General features: G+C 40.5%; 1 protein-coding gene across 11 annotated transcripts in view; it reads left to right on the top strand.

Moving 5' to 3' along the window:
- baz2ba (bromodomain adjacent to zinc finger domain, 2Ba) overlaps nt 1–16,512 on the top strand; it is a gene marked incomplete at its 3' end in the record, with an annotated part of 96,123 nt that overhangs the window by 63,327 nt on the left and 16,284 nt on the right. For 3 of the 11 annotated variants that reach the window (XM_079840106.1, XM_079840110.1, XM_079840109.1), the window contains exons 6-20: nt 104–309; nt 464–673; nt 1,759–2,355; nt 5,580–6,180; nt 6,676–6,966; nt 8,370–8,430; nt 10,605–10,713; nt 10,987–11,088; nt 11,602–11,818; nt 11,915–12,007; nt 12,094–12,155; nt 12,313–12,378; nt 13,194–13,259; nt 15,101–15,145; nt 15,546–15,572. In XM_079840106.1, the coding sequence (XP_079696232.1) occupies nt 104–309; nt 464–673; nt 1,759–2,355; nt 5,580–6,180; nt 6,676–6,966; nt 8,370–8,430; nt 10,605–10,713; nt 10,987–11,088; nt 11,602–11,818; nt 11,915–12,007; nt 12,094–12,155; nt 12,313–12,378; nt 13,194–13,259; nt 15,101–15,145; nt 15,546–15,572 (2,753 nt within the window). Of the gene's footprint in view, nt 1–103; nt 310–463; nt 674–1,758; nt 2,356–5,579; nt 6,181–6,675; nt 6,967–8,369; nt 8,431–10,604; nt 10,714–10,986; nt 11,089–11,601; nt 11,819–11,914; nt 12,008–12,093; nt 12,156–12,312; nt 12,379–13,193; nt 13,260–15,100; nt 15,146–15,545; nt 15,579–16,512 lie in introns of all 11 variants that reach the window. The other 8 variants (XM_079840112.1, XM_079840105.1, XM_079840108.1 and 5 more) reach the window with 4 other exon arrangements.

Here is a 16,512-nt window from a genome sequence, read left to right as displayed (position 1 = left end):
ATTTGACATAGTATATATATTTGATTTGTCTCTCTAACTTGTGGCAACAAATTGCATAGTTTAAAAGCATCTGACTGGTTCATGTAAACTCTCTGGAGCACAGGTGTGAACGGAGCTGTGAATGGTCGTTCACTGTCTCCGTCTGCGGCTAAAGGAACTGTTTCGGCCTCTGCCTCCTCCTCCCCCGCGCTCCGGCCCCCTGAACACAGCCGGACACTCAACGCCAAAGCCCGCGACCGCAAGGCCAGTCACCATAGCAACAGCACAGGGGAGCTTCAGGAGAAACCCTCGCAGAAAACTAAAGAGAAGGTACGACATCATTGCACGCGAGGAGCGGAAATGCAGTGTGTGGCCCAAACACACAGACACTACCTAGACATGACCAATTATTTAATTGTTTGTTGAATTAAATAAAATTGTCTTACATGAATGAATCATTGATGTCTTGTGTCGACCAATGCAGAAAGCCCGTAAGAAGCATTTAGAGGGGTCTGCCGTAAGCGAGAGTGAATCTGGATCATCGCTGGATACTGACAGCGACGGAGTGAGCAGCAGCGATATTGATGATCTTGGAGAGGAAGAAGATGATGATGATGAAGATGAAGATGAGCAGAGTAAAGACAGCGAAGAGTCAGACTCGGAAAAGGAGCGGCAGAAAAAAAAGAAAATGAAAGTAAGATGCTGCTTATTAATGCATCTTATTACTGGCTGGTAACCAAAAGGTTGCGGGTTTGAATCCTAGCATTGGACCACTGAGCCATTGAGTAAAGCACTTAAACTCCGATTGCTCCAGTGCACTGGCAGTCACTTTGAATAAAAGTATCTGCTAAATGACATAACAGAGGTTGTTTGCATATGTCTTAAAGGTAGAGGGCCAAAAACAACCTGTTTAATGTTGAGGGTCAGTGGCTACGTTTACATGCAACCAAATAATCTGTTAGTAATCAGATTGACTGCTCAATCTGACTGAAAAGCCTTTTTGTAAACACCTTTATCGATCCCATTGAGCTCGATCTGAATGAAATTTCGATCGGATTGGAAGGGGTGGTTTATTGCTTTTCTAATCCGATCGATAGGGCATGTAAACATTTGATTGGCTTGAAAACCGAAACTGGAAAGTACTGCGCATGACAAAGAAATGGCATAATGACGTATGACACATGGAATGAGCTGTTGTAGTTGTTGAATGAAGTGTCATGAATGACTGTCGTGTTATTCAAAAATTCTCCTACCACTCATCATCTGTGAAGTAGAGCAGGACATCTTCCCACCAGTCCTTCTTTCATACTCTCATCCTGGTTTTGGGCACGGGTAGGGGCATTTTTACTGCTTGATAAATATAAGCAGCACGGCACATCGGGTTCATATGCTCAGTGTCTCCTAATCAGAACCCGTAATAGATAAATATTAAGTGCTGTTTAAAACAAGGAAAAGAAGCAATGTAGGAGAATTGTGCAAACAGCTGGAAACTCTGTATGTTCATGCAGTGTGCGTATGTCAAAAACTAAATTCCGATTTGAAGCTTGACATGTGACATATAAACGCGCACATCAACCCGATTACTTTATTTTGTGTTCATGTAAACACCACGTTCAGACTCATTAATCGGAATGAATTCATTCAGAATAAAACAAAAGTTGTACATGGAAACATAGCCAGTGAGAGTGGAAAATAGTGGTTTAGTGAAAATAGTGGTTACTGGTTTTGGTGTAAAAACTTTAATCAACAAGTGGACTTCTCCCTGTCTTGTTTGCCCAGATTGTGACGCCAAACTCTGGGCTCAGTAAGAAGGAAAAGACCAGGCTGCAGGAGGCCCGGGACTTCCATGTAGGCCTGCCGGGCAGTGCACCTTTAGAGCCCTCGCCTCCAGTGCACATGCACCGCTCTCCACCTCCACCAGCCCTGTCTCAGTCCCCTCTGCTGTCTTTATCGGGCAGCAGAGCCAGGGAAAGACCCCTACACACCAGCGTCATCCAGTCCACTGGCCTGGCTGCTGCCGCTAAACCGTTAGCGCTTATCGCACAGTCACGTCGAGACGGTTCTCCGAAACATTCTCCACAGCATCTTAACTCCTCTCCAAAGACCCCCTCGGCCTCTACCAAGCCCCTCACTTCCTCACCTCAGCCCCTCCCACTCTCGTTATGCTCCTCCCCCAAACCACTCTCAGTCCCCTCCCCTCCAAAACACCTCCCCCTGTCCTCTTCCCCCAAACCACCTCCTCTCACCCCTTCCCTCAAGGCACAATCTCAAGCTTCCTCCCACAAGTCCCAATCTCCAGCACTGGATGCTCTGACCAGCAGGAAGATTCTGGAAAGTTCTCTGGCACAAGTCACTGCTGACTACAGGCTGAAACAGGTGAGTGGACAGTCTGCCGCGCTCTGCCAAGAGAAATGTGAGAATGTTCATCCTTCAAGTCCATACATTAATCTCCCTTCTCCCTCAAGGCCGGTGTCCACATTTTCATTTTCCAGAAAAGCAAACCAGCTAAAGCACATTCTCCACAGTTTCTGTCCGTATCTTTTAAGCCAATTTAGGATTATCGCTTTTAGGGTGCTGTTGGTATTCAGGATGTGTCTCTCCTTATTGACCAGCCTATTTGAAAAGGTCAGAGTAACGGAGAGGGAGAATGTGAGTGGGAGAGAGAATTATTTGTGTGTGTGTATGTGTGTGTGTTTGTAAAAGTGCTAAAGACAAAAACGCAGAGAAGGACAGAGAGGACAGCTCCATTCTCTTATCAGTAGGACTGGCTTCCCTACTGCGTGGCTTTAGTTGGTAAATGAAAGTGACAATGTGCATCGCTTTATTAGAATTACTGAAGCAAAACCAACAGGCAATTAACTCCATGACTTCTTAAGGGGCCAGATTTCAGCAAATGAGTATAATAAATGTGCCTTTTCCTCACCTCTCCTTTTGTTGCCTTGAAATTACTGTTGAAGAGGTTAATATAGTTTTTTCTTCTTCTTGTAATTAACCAGAGTGATTTTATTATTATGTTACGGCGAGGAACAGTTTCATAATATTTAGTTTTTATTAGTGGTGCTTATTAAGGCAAGGGACAGTGTTACTCTTGCTTATACTTGGGGTTGCAGCGTTTGTGCTGTATGAATGATTCCTGAAAACATAATGGCTTGTTAAGGTGCTATTACTTTTAAATAAAAGTAAATAAAGGTCAATACAATTACCCAGTTAATAAACTCAGTTCATATATTGGGCATGAAATGGAAATTCACAAAATCTATTTTCTAAATGCATATTTCTTATCTTATTGTGAATGATTCATTCCATGCATATGTTGGATTTTTAATTTTTTTTTATTTTATGACCTCGAAATTTTCAAACCAAAACGTGAAACCCCATAAACCCTGCCCCTTTCTTACAATTGATTACAAGCTCACATTCATATCTGCCTTCATCCAATCAAAAACCAATCGATTGAACCAAGTCCCCACCCTGCATTTTTTCTTTGCAATAATCTGTTTCACTCAGATGTACACTATATTGCCAAAAGTTTGGGGACGTCTGCCTTTACATGCACATGAACTGACATCCCATTCTTAATCCGTAGGGTTGAATATGGAGTCGGCTCACCCTTTGCTGCTATAACAGCTTCAACTCTTCTGGGAAGGCTTTCCACAAGGAGTGTGTTTATGGGATTTTTTGACCATTCTTCTAGAAGCACATTTGTGAGGTCAGGCACTGATGTTGGAAGAGAAGGCCTGGCTCACAGTCTCCGCTCTAATTCTTCCCAAAGGTGTTTTATCGGATTGAGGTCAGGACTCAGTCAAGGCAGGCCAGTCAAGTTCCTTCACACCAAACTCGCTCATCCATGTCTTTATGGACCTTGCTTTGTGCACTGGTGTACAGTCATGTTGGAACAGGAAGGGGCCATCCCCAAACTGGGAGCATGAAATTGTCCAAAATGTCTTGGTATGCTGAAGCATTAAGAGTTCCTTTCACTGGAACTAAGGGGCCACTCCCAACCCCTGAAAAACAACCCTACACCATAACCCCACCTCCACCAAACTTTACACTTGGCACAATGCAGTCAGGCAAGTACCGTTCTCCTGGCAACCGCCAAACTCAGACTCGTCCATCGGATTGCAAGACAGAGAAGCGTGATTCGTCACTCCAGAGAACATGTCTCCACTACTCTAGAGTCCAAGTGGCGGTGTGCTTTACACCACTGCATCCTATGCTTTGCATTGCACTTGGTGATGTAAGGCTTGGATGCAGCTGCTCGGCCATGGAAACCCATTCCATGAAGCTCTCTACGCACTGTTCTTGAGCTAATCTGAAGGCCACACAAAGTTTGGAGGTCTGTAGCTATTGACTGCACTGACCCCGCTCTTTGATTTTACATGGCCTAATACTTCGTGGCTGAGTTGCTGTGGAATATTTAGTCGTGAGGAAGTTTCACGAATGGACTTATTGCACCGGTGGCAACCTATCACGGTACCACGCTTGAATTCACTGAGCTCCTGAGAGCGACCCATTCTTTCACAAATGTTTGTAGAAGCGTCTGCATGCCTAGGTGCTTAATTTTATACTTATGTGGCCATGGAAGTAATTGGAACACCTGAATTCAATGATTTGGAGGGGTGTCCCAATACTTTTGGCAATATAATGTCGCAATATGGAAGAAAATATCTGTCGTTACTTTGTGACTTTAAGAAAACCATTAATATGACAGGTTTTCTTAAGTTAATAAGTTTATTGAAAGACTCCAGGACTTCATAGAAACTCATAGAAACACTCTTGCAAGTGCTGATTTTCTTATTATTTCAGAACAAACATGTTCATGAGTCAAGAAACTATAATGGTGCTATAAAGATTTCAAACTATTGAGCTCAGCGGTTGAAGGCAGGCAGAGTTTGAGCATTCCTTCTCTTTTAATGAATGTTGTGGAGCTGATAGAGTCATGGCCGCGTTGTTGTTCTCTGTTTCAGTGAGTCAGAGCAGCATTATGCTCACTCACACTCTTCCTCCACCAGCACTTAAGCCACATGACAACCAGCGCAATTACCACATCCCCACCTCTCCCTATCTGCTGTTTTTCCTCTCTCTCACTCTCACTCTCTTTGTTTATCAGTCAATTTGTTGTTTGTTCCTCCTCTCATCTTTGCTCTCAGTATACATATCCCACTTTCTCTGAAGATGTGCTTCATTCAAGGAAAATCTGTTTTGTTCAATTTTGTTTTTGAAAACAGTATTGGCTCACAGCAGAACTTGCTGTAATATTGATTTCGAGAAATAGATATGAATAATATAAATGGATATAAACAAATAAAGTAAAAAAGTGAGTTTTATACACCATTTTAATGCAGAACTATACCGCCAGATGTACGCAAAAATCACAGTCTCCCATGTGGAATGTTGATTTATAAATGTATATATATATATATGACTTAAGGCCCATTCACACTAAGAACGATAACTATAAATATGTTACCTAATTTTGCTCTTTTCTGTTGAGATAGCTTTGAAACTTGTGTACAGTTTTTTAGTACATGAGACTGAATGTGATATAGACTTGCTTTTCTTAGTTTCCATCATCATTCTCTTTGTTTTTCCTTCTGCAGTCTTTCCTGTCCCAGGACCAGACGTTTCCTCTCCAGTTAAAGAAACAGCAGGACCCATATAAGATAAACAAGAGGGCAGGGGTGCCCACATCCTCTTCCTCATCTTCATCATCCTCCTCCTCTGTGCTCCCTCTTAAGCTCAGCTCCGAAGCGTCAGGTCGGACCAAGCCCCCCGCAGCACAAGGCGTGTCCTCCTCCAGTCTGCCTTTCTCTCATGGCCTGCTGGGTCTGGGCCAGCCCAACGGAGTCATCCAGAGCACCCAAGATGTGCCGTTGGCACTTACCACCAAACCACGTTCAGACGTACCAGTCAACCTCAGCACGGGAGGCCGTAAGAGCCCCGCTTCTGCGTCTCCCACACCTAACCGCACCCGTGAGCCGCGGAAGAGCAAGACTCCCAAAGCATTAGAGGCCTGGAGGGGTCTATCCCAGAACCACCTGGTGCAGTCTCTGGTGGACCTGTTTCAACACAGCGGAGCCGAGCAGGAGCTGCCCAGCAGCAAAGACTCAGATGACTCCGCTGAAGATGAAGATGACGAGGATGATGATGTGGAGGATGAAGAGGATGATGATGAAGAGGATTCAGATGACAGTCTTTCAGGTGAGATTCCTAGAAGAGTGGTTTTGTGAGTTCATTAAAGAAATGGTTCTCCCAGGAATTAACATTCTTTCATTATTTACTCTCTCCAAACCCGTAGAGTATCAAGTATCAAAGTAAATAGTCCAATAGTAAAAAAAAGATTTTTGAAAGTTGCAAGTACAACAAAGATTACTGGAGTAAGTTTTACAAGGAAATACCATTTCATTGTGTTACTTTCTTTTTACTAGCAATTTCTGGGTGAAATTTGTAAATCCTACACCAATTTTTTTTCAGTTCAATCACTATCAAGTCAGGGAATTTTATTTTACTTTATTTTACCTAAAATCCTGATCCAATGAAATATGCCTTACATTCATTCATGCTGAATTCATTCAACGCATCAGATTATGGAAGTTAAATTGTGAGTGATATTTCAAGTTGCCTTTAATTTGGCTCATTGATGCAACCAGAGTGACACAGGACTCATGTCCTCTCCTCTCGCCTTCTATTTCTCAGAGTCGGACAGTAATTCCGATAGCGAGATGAACGGTTCAGAGGGTGGTAAAAAGAAGCGCAAGGATGGAGTCATGGAGATGGACACAGATGGAGAGAAGACTCCTCAGAAACTCAGCAAGGGGTTTTCCCATCTTAACTCCTCCACCAATCACAGCCTGTCTGACTGTCTGCCACTAAACCTCCAAGTCATTAAGCCCTCCAGTGTGGCCACGCCCACCATTGTGAGCAGCTCCGGTGCCTTGACCTATCACAGCTCTCCCTCCTCATCGTACTCTGTTGGCACCTCTCCAGGTAACCACAGGCAACGTCATTACTAAAACTAAACTAAAACTGGATATGCTTGACACCTTCCTTTGGAGCTCTGTCGGTATCAAAAGTCTGCACGGGGTTGTTGAATATATGTTGTGTGTTTGCGCATGCCCTTTTGTTTGTGTATCTGTCTGTGTGCGGGGCTGTCACACTCAGATGACGGAGTGTCTATTTTTAGAAAGATAAATGCTGGCGTCTGGCATCACTCGGCTCCTTTTGCTCCCGTCTATTTGGGTGTGTGTGTCCTTGGACCTAGCCATTGTATCTGGCCTGTATTCCAGGAAAAAAACAAAAACAAAGCAGAATTAATTTTAAACTGTTTCCATTTAATTGTGTTTTCCGCTTGTGTTTGGTTTATACAGGGTCAGGTTTAGGGCTAGGTAAATGTAGCTGGTAACAAGAGCTCTTTGTGTGGTGTCTGGGTTAACCCCGGTACCCGTGTTTGCCTTAACCTGTTAGCTGAAGCACATCAACCAACTCTGTTTGGCTGACTTAATCTGTTTTTCCTTCTGAAGCTAACAGAGACATTTGTTGAACAAAACACTCTCAAATCCAGCAAACATGGCACAGAAGTACATCTGCTCTTGGATGCCGTTCAGCATCCCTCACCGCGGTGGAATGAAACGCTTTTTTTTAATGAAGCCGAATTGTGTCCGTTGAAAAGCGCGAGGAATCTATAATAAGCTGAGAAGAGTTACTGTGATGATTTGTTTTTGGAGCATTATTTGAGCTGCTGAGAGATTCACTTAACGCCCGTTATGTTTGCAGACTTTGCAGAGATTTGAGTGATATGAATTTGTTAGTTTCTTCCTGTGGTTTTTGTTAGTGTCACTATTGCTATTACTCATTTTGAACAACACCCTTACCCTAAGCATTATCCTTGAGTGTGTAGCTTGTCTTGCATCGTTTGTGCTACAGACATGAATCATACCCTTAAATCATTGATTTTGTATACACTCCCGTTCAAAAGAGGGGGGTGAGATTTTAACAATGTAAATTAATTGTAAATTAATTTACATTTATCTTAGTTTGTGTTTAATTTTTTATTTATTTGAACTAATTTGTATATCATTTTAATAGTGTACATTTTTGGTTTATTTGCCAAGATATGAAAATAATTCACCTTATCGCTTTTGGCCAGAATTTTAATATTGGTGAACCTCTAGTAAAAAAACATTCAGGACGCCTTAGCAACCGCATTGCAATCCCCTTGCCTTGTGGAAGCAGGTTTTATGCATGCAGGCACCATCAAAAGCTGAACAAATAAAAATCTAGGCTTTATTTGATGTTGTTTGCTCATTATGTGAATTGTAATTTGTAAGAGATGATGAAACGGTTTGCTTAAAATGTGTGTGTGTGTCTGTCTGGCTGTTGTCTTGTCTCAGGCTCTGCGAAGAGAAAGCGAGTGATGAATGAAGATGATTTACGGATTCCGCTGGAAATGGGGTACGTTTAAATATGACACGCTGGTGGCAGCATGACTCAACACCTGTTAACTGCAGATCTGCATTATGTGCTTCTAAAGCAACAGAGGACAGTCTCATATAAACATCACATTACAACTGCAGATGAGTAAATGCTCTCCTCAAATCAGAATTCTTTTCTCTATTATTACAAACCCATTCAAACAAGCACTATGGCGGCACCATTGCACAATTATGATATAATATCATGGTACTTTGATACTTTTACTGACTATTATATTCGCATTCATATTCATATTTATTATTTATATGATGTCATGACTCATGGTACTATCAAGGTACATGTGAATGTACATAAATAAGTTATATGAAATAAATTATAGTATAAGTAATTTCAAATCTGTATGTATGATCAAGTTGTTTTTGCTAAGTGTCGTTTAGATCATTCAAGATTTACATACCATCAGATATAACTCCTTTGACTGTTAGGGGTTTAAGGGTTAGTTCACCCAAAAATTAAAATTCTGTCATTAATTACTTACCCTCATGTCGTTCGACACCCGTATGACCTTTGTTTATCTTCGGAACACAAATTAAAATATTTTTGTTGAAATCCGTTGGCTCAGAAAGGCCTCCATTGGCAGCAATGCAATTTGCACTCACAAGACCCATAAAAGGTACTAAAGACGTCATTACAAAGTCCATCTCACTGCAGTGGTTCTACAATAAGTTTATGAAGTGACGAGAATAGTTTTTGTGCGAAAAAAATAAAAAATAAATAACAACTTTATTCAACAAGTTCTTGGCTTCCGCCTGGGCCTTTGACGTGAACTCACGAAGCACCACGACGCATGTGAAGTAGAGTCGGCGTTCTGACACATAACCTGGAAGCGAGGAGCTTTGTTTACAAGCTGAGGAAGACGCGCTGTATCTAAGCTGTTGAATTCTACATTGATTGTGCTTTAGGTCTTGGCGTTGTGGTCAAGATGAGGCTAAAGTGTGCATTTCCTGGATGCCCGAACCATGAGAAACGAACAAGTACACGTAAAAGTGCCTTATCAAAGCCGCAAAATGAAAGTCATATTCTCGCACGTGGTGCTTCGTGAGTTCACATCAAAGGCCCAGGCGATAGACAAGAATTTGTTGAATAAAGTAGTTATTTTTATTTCTTTTTTGCGCACAAAAACTATTCTTGCCGCTTCATAAAATTATTGTAGAACCACTGTAGCGAGATGGACTTTGTAACAACATCTTTAGCACCTTTTTACGGGTCTTGTGAGTGCAAATTACATTGCTGCCAATGAAGGCCTTTCTGAGCCATCGGATTTCATTTGTGTTCCGAAGATGAACAAAGGTCTTAAGGGTTTTGAATGATAGGAGGGTAAGTAATTCATGACAGAATTTTCATTTTTGGGTGATAACCCTTTAACATATTTTCTGAACTGCAGTTTTTAATGTAAATAAATGTGTTTTACCCAGAGATTTGTATAACGGATGTATTTAAAAAGGTATCACCTGGATATATTTTAGAATATTTGTCTTGTATTAATCTTAAATGTCTTATGTATTTTGTTAAAGGCACAATATGTAAGATTTTTTTGATTAAAATATCCAAAAATTTTATATATTTTGTTGACTGGTGTACTTACATTATCCCAAATGTTGCCAAGAATGTTTAAATCCAGAGAAATAAGCAATTTTAACCAGGACATGGACCATCGCCATCATACCTGCGTTACCCTCGATTTCCGTTTTTATTTTGTAGAAACCATGGAAACACCAAAGACGCTTTAATATATTATGTGTTTTATTAGACAGGTGAGCAACTGTTTGGATACATTCATCAACAGAACACTAATCATTGTTATATAGCTCAACACAGTTAGTCTTATTGTTTAAATCTTGTTTTCTTGATTTACCGCGAGTACCATGTTTTACCATGCCTAATATCGATCTAGCTTACTGCAGTGTGCAACAAGTGTCTCATAGTAGCCGCAGAGCGAACACACACAGAAGTGGAAGCGAAATCCAGGCGTCCAGTTGCTGCTGATTAGCTGTTAAAATAATAATAAATATGTCCAAAATCTATGGTATTATAACATTTGCATAAAGAATAAAATAACATAGAAATAAGCCTTTTTTGTGTACAATGATAAACGTGAGTGTTTTTCGAAAATGTGTATGTTATTGTTCTAGCTGGCAAAGAGAGACCAGGATGAAAACAGTGGGCGGTCGGCTCCAAGGAGACGTTGCGTATTACGCCCCGTGCGGCAAGCGAATGCGACAGTACCCAGATGTCGTAAAGGTAACCGGTCTTCCCTGCTGCCCCTCGCTTAGACCCCATCCCCCCACCCCCAAACACTCAGGAAGCCTCACTCCCCTCCCGTTAAACCCCTTTCCTCTCCCAGTGCACCATTAGCAGTTACTGGTGTAAGATCCAGCAGTTTACTTGGATGATCTGGTCACTTTAGCTAGCTATGCACTGTTATGGCAAGTGTGCTAGGCTGCTTTCAGTTTGGTACCATTATAGTGCTAATGGCTCTGTCTGACAAAATCACTATTATTCTCTCTTCTGTAGTATCTGTCCAGATACGGAATAACTGACATCACACGTGATAATTTTAGCTTCAGTGCAAAAATAAGGGTTGGTGACTTCTATGAAGCCAGAGAAGGACCCCAGGTGAATGCCTTTCATCTCCTCTTTTTCTTTTTTTGTTCTTTATATTCTTTTTTTCCCTCTCTGTCTCTCTCGCTCGTGTTCTTTCGCTCTCCCTGTATCTCTCTTTCATCTTGAACAGGGCAGGGAATTTGATTGAACCCCGATAGCCTGAATTTTCCCCTTTTAAACTATAGGGAGTCTGTGCAATAATCAGCGCTCGTTGTTTCCACAGGGTGTTGCTTCATGTTTTGTCTGTCATGTGTGTTGTTGAAAGAGATTCTTTAGATTAAAGATACTGAGGAGCTAATGTTGGGACAGTTTATTGATTACTATTTTAATGAAAATGACTTCTTCTTGCTTTTAATTCATTTTCTACAATTGGATCTGCAATATTAGAATATTGCCAATTCATTATTATAGCGTTTTAGTGAGTCACATGATCATTAGTGATTAGGCACTAAATTAGGAAACTTTCTGTGTTTCTACTGTCATCTTCATAAGTCTGACCCTCCTCTGTCTCCTGCTTCCCCGCAGGGTTTGCAGTGGGCTCTTCTGAAAGAGGAAGAGGTCATCCCTCGTATCTTGGCCATGGAGGGTCGACGAGGTCGTCCGCCCAGCACTGAGCGGCCGCCGAGGGGCGGCAGTGAGGTTTCGGGCAGTCGGCGTAGAAAGGGCCGCCCCCCAAATCTGGGGGAGAACGAATTCCCAAGCCCCTCTGAGGCCAAACTGTTGCGCAAGCTTGAGGCTCAGGGTAAAGTTTGACTTCCGTTTGACTTGTACATCTCATTTATGGACAGTAATGCATATGTTGATATTGATGTAAGGGATTTGTCTGTTTTCATGATAGAAATTGCCCGGCAGGCGGCTCAGATGAAGCTCATGAGGAAACTAGAGAAACAGGCACTCGCACGGGCGGCCAAGGAGGCCCGCAAACAGCAAGGTATTCCACGCTTATGAACACCACTCTATTGCTCACAAAGATGTTCAAACATCTCGTTGAGATCTCATTCTGTATCTCTTGTTTAGCCATTATGGCTGCAGAGGAGAGGAGGAAGCAAAAGGAACAGTTGAAGATTCTCAAACAGCAGGTGAGTTTTTCGGTCAGTCTTAGGATAAGGTCACACGAGATTATAGGCGTTCATTGGAAAAATGCTTCTACGACTGCAGCTTGTCTGCCAGTCGACTTTTTTAAATGCACAGCAGCACTTTCAATTAACAGACTTCCTCCTCCTCCTCTCCTACCAGGAAAAGATAAAGCGTATTCAGCAAATCCGTATGGAGAAGGAACTCCGCGCACAGCAGATTCTCGAGGTATGGAGCGACTGCGGGAAAAAAATAATAAATTAAAAGAGTTGAAATAGGCTTAACATTCTTAAAATACACACCACCCCCTTTAGTTCCTGTTTAACATGGAACCCGGACCACAGAAGAATCACTCACCAGCATTTTGGGGCTGTGAATTCTGCATAATTTCATCAGGACTAATGCTAAATTGGTTTTGGTGGACAGTTTTTGAATATTAAATTTGCTGCCTCCTGTGTTTCAAACCAGAGGTAAATTAGACATAAAATATATTTTTTTCCATCAGACAATGGCAGTTCTTGCATAAGTAGCAGGAGGAAGACACTGTTTACTTTACTCACCCAATTATAGAGGCTTCAAAAGTGTTTTAGCTGGGCAAAATCAAATTGAAGCTGACACGCTTGGCAAGCCATTCTGAACAGGATTTCTTGCTGTTTGTAATTACGTATTTAAATTTTCGGCTAATTCGCCTTTGCTTTCTTTTTATATTGCCGTTGTCAGAGCCTGAGGAATATTGAATAGTTTTGAAGATCTGAGGGTTGATTCTGACACAGACTTGAGGAGAAAACATTCTCAATCACTGACGCAGTGATCTGTAGCTAGAGTAAACGCAATAATGGCAAGACGTAAGACTGAAGGGCTTTCCTGAGCGTGTGTGTGTGTGAATGTTTGGATGCAAGCTCTCGCTTTTCCTCTCGCAGACACATCAATCAAAGTGTTAGTATAAGTTATAAATAAAACAGATGTTGGTTTAGCATGTTTAATTTAGGTTTATACTCAGCGCGGCAGCACTGGTCTGACCCAGACCTGTTTTGCATTGGCAGGCAAAGCGGAAAAAGAGAGAGGAGGCTGCCAATGCCAAAATGTTGGAGGCGGAAAAGCGAATAAAGGTCAGTTTGTGAGTGAGAAGAGATGCTACACACCTACTCTGCGCACTATGAATCATCGTCGTGGAAACCCCCACCCCCCCACCTCAGAAAACTTCCCTCGTTCTCACCTACCCCGGCAAACCATTAACATTCCTCGGCCACAACAAAGGAGCAGAGCCTCTGTTTGACTGAGGTCTGCCGGCCTGTGGGGGGAAATTAGCTTGACATCTGGATTTTTGCTGTTGTTTAAAATGAAAAATGCACAGTGCATCTTTTTATGTCTTGCACTCATGGGGCGCTCACTGGAATTCACAACCTGCTGGTTGTGTTTTGTGTAGAGTTGTATCATATACACACGTACAATTATTTACACCATATAACACTTTGATTGTACTGTACATATTAAATATCACAATATCTGTACGCCACAATATAGTTATTTTGTCGGAAATTCTATATAAAAATGGTTTATATACACTACCGTTTAAAAGTTTTTTTTAAAGGAATTACTTTTATTCTGCAAGTACATATTAAATTCATTAAATCGTTCATAAAATTAAATCAAACGTGACAGTATAGAGACTTTTACATTGTTACAAAGTTCTTTTGCATTTTCTATTCATCAAAGAATCCTGGAAAAAAAATTGCATCACGGTTTCCACAAAATTATTAAGCAGAACAACTGTTTTCAACATTGATAATAAATGTTCCTTGAGCTCCAAATCAGCATATTAGAATGATTTCTGAAGGATCATGTGACACTGAAGACTGGAGTAATGATGCTGAAAATTCAGCTTTGCATCACATGAAATGAATTACTTTTTAAAATGTATTAAAATAGAAAACATTATAGCATTTTTACTGTAATTTTAATCAAATAAAAGCAGCCTTGGTGAGCATAAGAAACATCTTTCAAAAACTTTAAAATGTCTTACCGACCCCAAACTTTTGAATGGTAGTGTATTAATTCTGAAATTTTGCATAAATGTATTAATGAACATTTCTGTAGTAAAATTACAATATAAAAGACAATTATTTAATTTTTTGTCTTTACAGCATCACACTTAATATTTTTCTCACACAGTACAAATTAGTTTTAAATAAAAATGTTATGCTGCCTTTACATTTTAGGAAATTAAATGGATCATCCTATTTGAGGATCCATGGCATCAAAAAACTGCCTATATTTTTATAATCAAGTTTGTATTAAAGGTGCTTTTATTGTAACACTGATTTGATTTATTTGATCTTTTTATTTGAAAAATATATGGACAAAAACTTAAAGATATTATTATTCATAATAAATACTATTGCATTGTGCAGTATATGCCATCATACAACTAAGCCCTAGCCATTCTCTTCAGGGAAAATGAAACCAAAGTTGATGATTCATCTTATATTTAGGGCATTGTATGATTGTGTAGATGGTAAAGCTCATTCTGAGAAACACTTTTTTTTTTCATTTGCTGCTACTGTGTTTAGGTTTAAAAATCACGTACATCTCGCATGACTTTATAGAATATAAAAAAAGCTTGTTCTATGAAGTGGTCTCTAGACTAAGACAGCCCCCTCCCCCTAAATTATAAATATTACCTGCTTCTGACTATCTTTTGATTATTAAAAAAGGCAAACAATGTACTAACCCAACCTGCTTCACTAGCCAATAGGGCAAAGAAAATGGCATTAATCAAACAATTTCATGTAACCCATAAAGATTGATATTTTCTTAAGCTCTTGCATTCATAGGCCTCACAGTTAGGACGGAAGGCAGAGACAGGACTGATTGGTGGTTTCTTTTTAGACGGTGTTATAATGAGTGTTTTGGTGCAGCTTTGAATCGTTTTTATGTTCTGTGTTTGTAGGAGAAGGAGATGAGACGCCAACAGGCTGTTATTCTCAAGCACCAGGTCAGTCACAACTCTTATAAATAATAGGTCTCATAATGGCCATTTATATAATAGAACTGATTTTTGCTACAAAATGCAGGAGAAGGGGAGGGAAAGAGCAATATTTTATCTTAGAGTTCACAGTCACCATCTGAAATGCAATGCATTATGGGTTTAAAATTGTCCTAAAAATAGATTTATTCAGCCTATGCCCAATGTTAGAAGTGGCGAGTCTCATGTGGTTCTGTCTTTAACTTTCTGCTGTTACTCTTGGTTAATTTCCATGCTTTTTGGGAGTGGGGTCTATCTCTTTGGGGTTAAAGGCTGAAGTTTTGATTTTGTTTGTTTTTTTCCTTTTCTTTTTAAATGACGCTGTGATTTTTTTTCTGTCTCATAATACTCTGCCAACTCTCTCTCTCAGGAGATGGAGAGGCATAGACTAGATATGGTATGGGTATGTTTCATCTTCTGTACATCTAACACTCGCATCGTGAATCCTGGTTGTGATATGATGTCATAGCAGCACATGTTTAAATGTAGCACTGGCTGCTGTCAAAACTACATTTTCCTTCTGCATGGCTTTTTAAGCAAAAAAAGAGAACAAAAGAAAAAAACTGCATCGCCTACATCTGCTATGTGTGTCAATGAGAGAAAACGGCTTTGATGCAGCAGGCCTGTGCCTTGTTTGTTTATGTATGTGTGTGTGTGTGTGTGTGTGAGTGTGTGTCTGTGTGTGTGTGTGTGTGTGTCTATGGAGCCTGTTAAGTACATACTCTCATTGGTGGAAAGTGCCACACACCCTCATTCCACATGTAAAGTCATCCCAATATTGTATATTATCATTACCGCTGTGAAAATGTGAGTGTTGGTGTGTGTGTGTGCGTGTATGTATGTTGTTGTGACTATTTGTCACAATGTTGCATTTGCACTGTGCTGATTGTCCTGCCTGTGAGGTCATCAGTACAGGTCAAAGGTCGTAGTGCCTGACCAATGAGAGAATTTGAGAAAACTCACACTTCTCTCTATTGTACATTCCATGCCATCTGTGGGTCAGAATGAAGATATCACACTAATTGGCTTTGTCCTTAAAGTCAACATGAAACGGTATCCGCAACCCATTCTACTTCCTTAATGTGACGTTTTCAGAGCAAAATAAGATATTTAACAAATTAAGTGGATATTTCATACTAGAATGTAGCCAAACCAGAATGTGCGTTTGCTAAAACAATGAATAAATCATTATTTGGCTATTGGTTAAAGGTGATCTCTGTAATTTAAGATTTTTAAAAATCAATAGTACTTTACATAAGTATATTTAAAAATCATATAGACTCACATGAGATAAAACCTCTAATCATATCAATAGGCCAGTAAAAGTTACTAATTTA

The sequence above is a fragment of the Gobio gobio genome (genome assembly GCF_949357685.1).
Source record: "Gobio gobio genome assembly, chromosome: 17".
NCBI lineage: Eukaryota > Metazoa > Chordata > Actinopteri > Cypriniformes > Gobionidae > Gobio > Gobio gobio.
The sequence above is the reverse complement of the archived record's forward strand: the minus strand, read 5'-3'. Positions and strand labels throughout refer to the sequence as shown.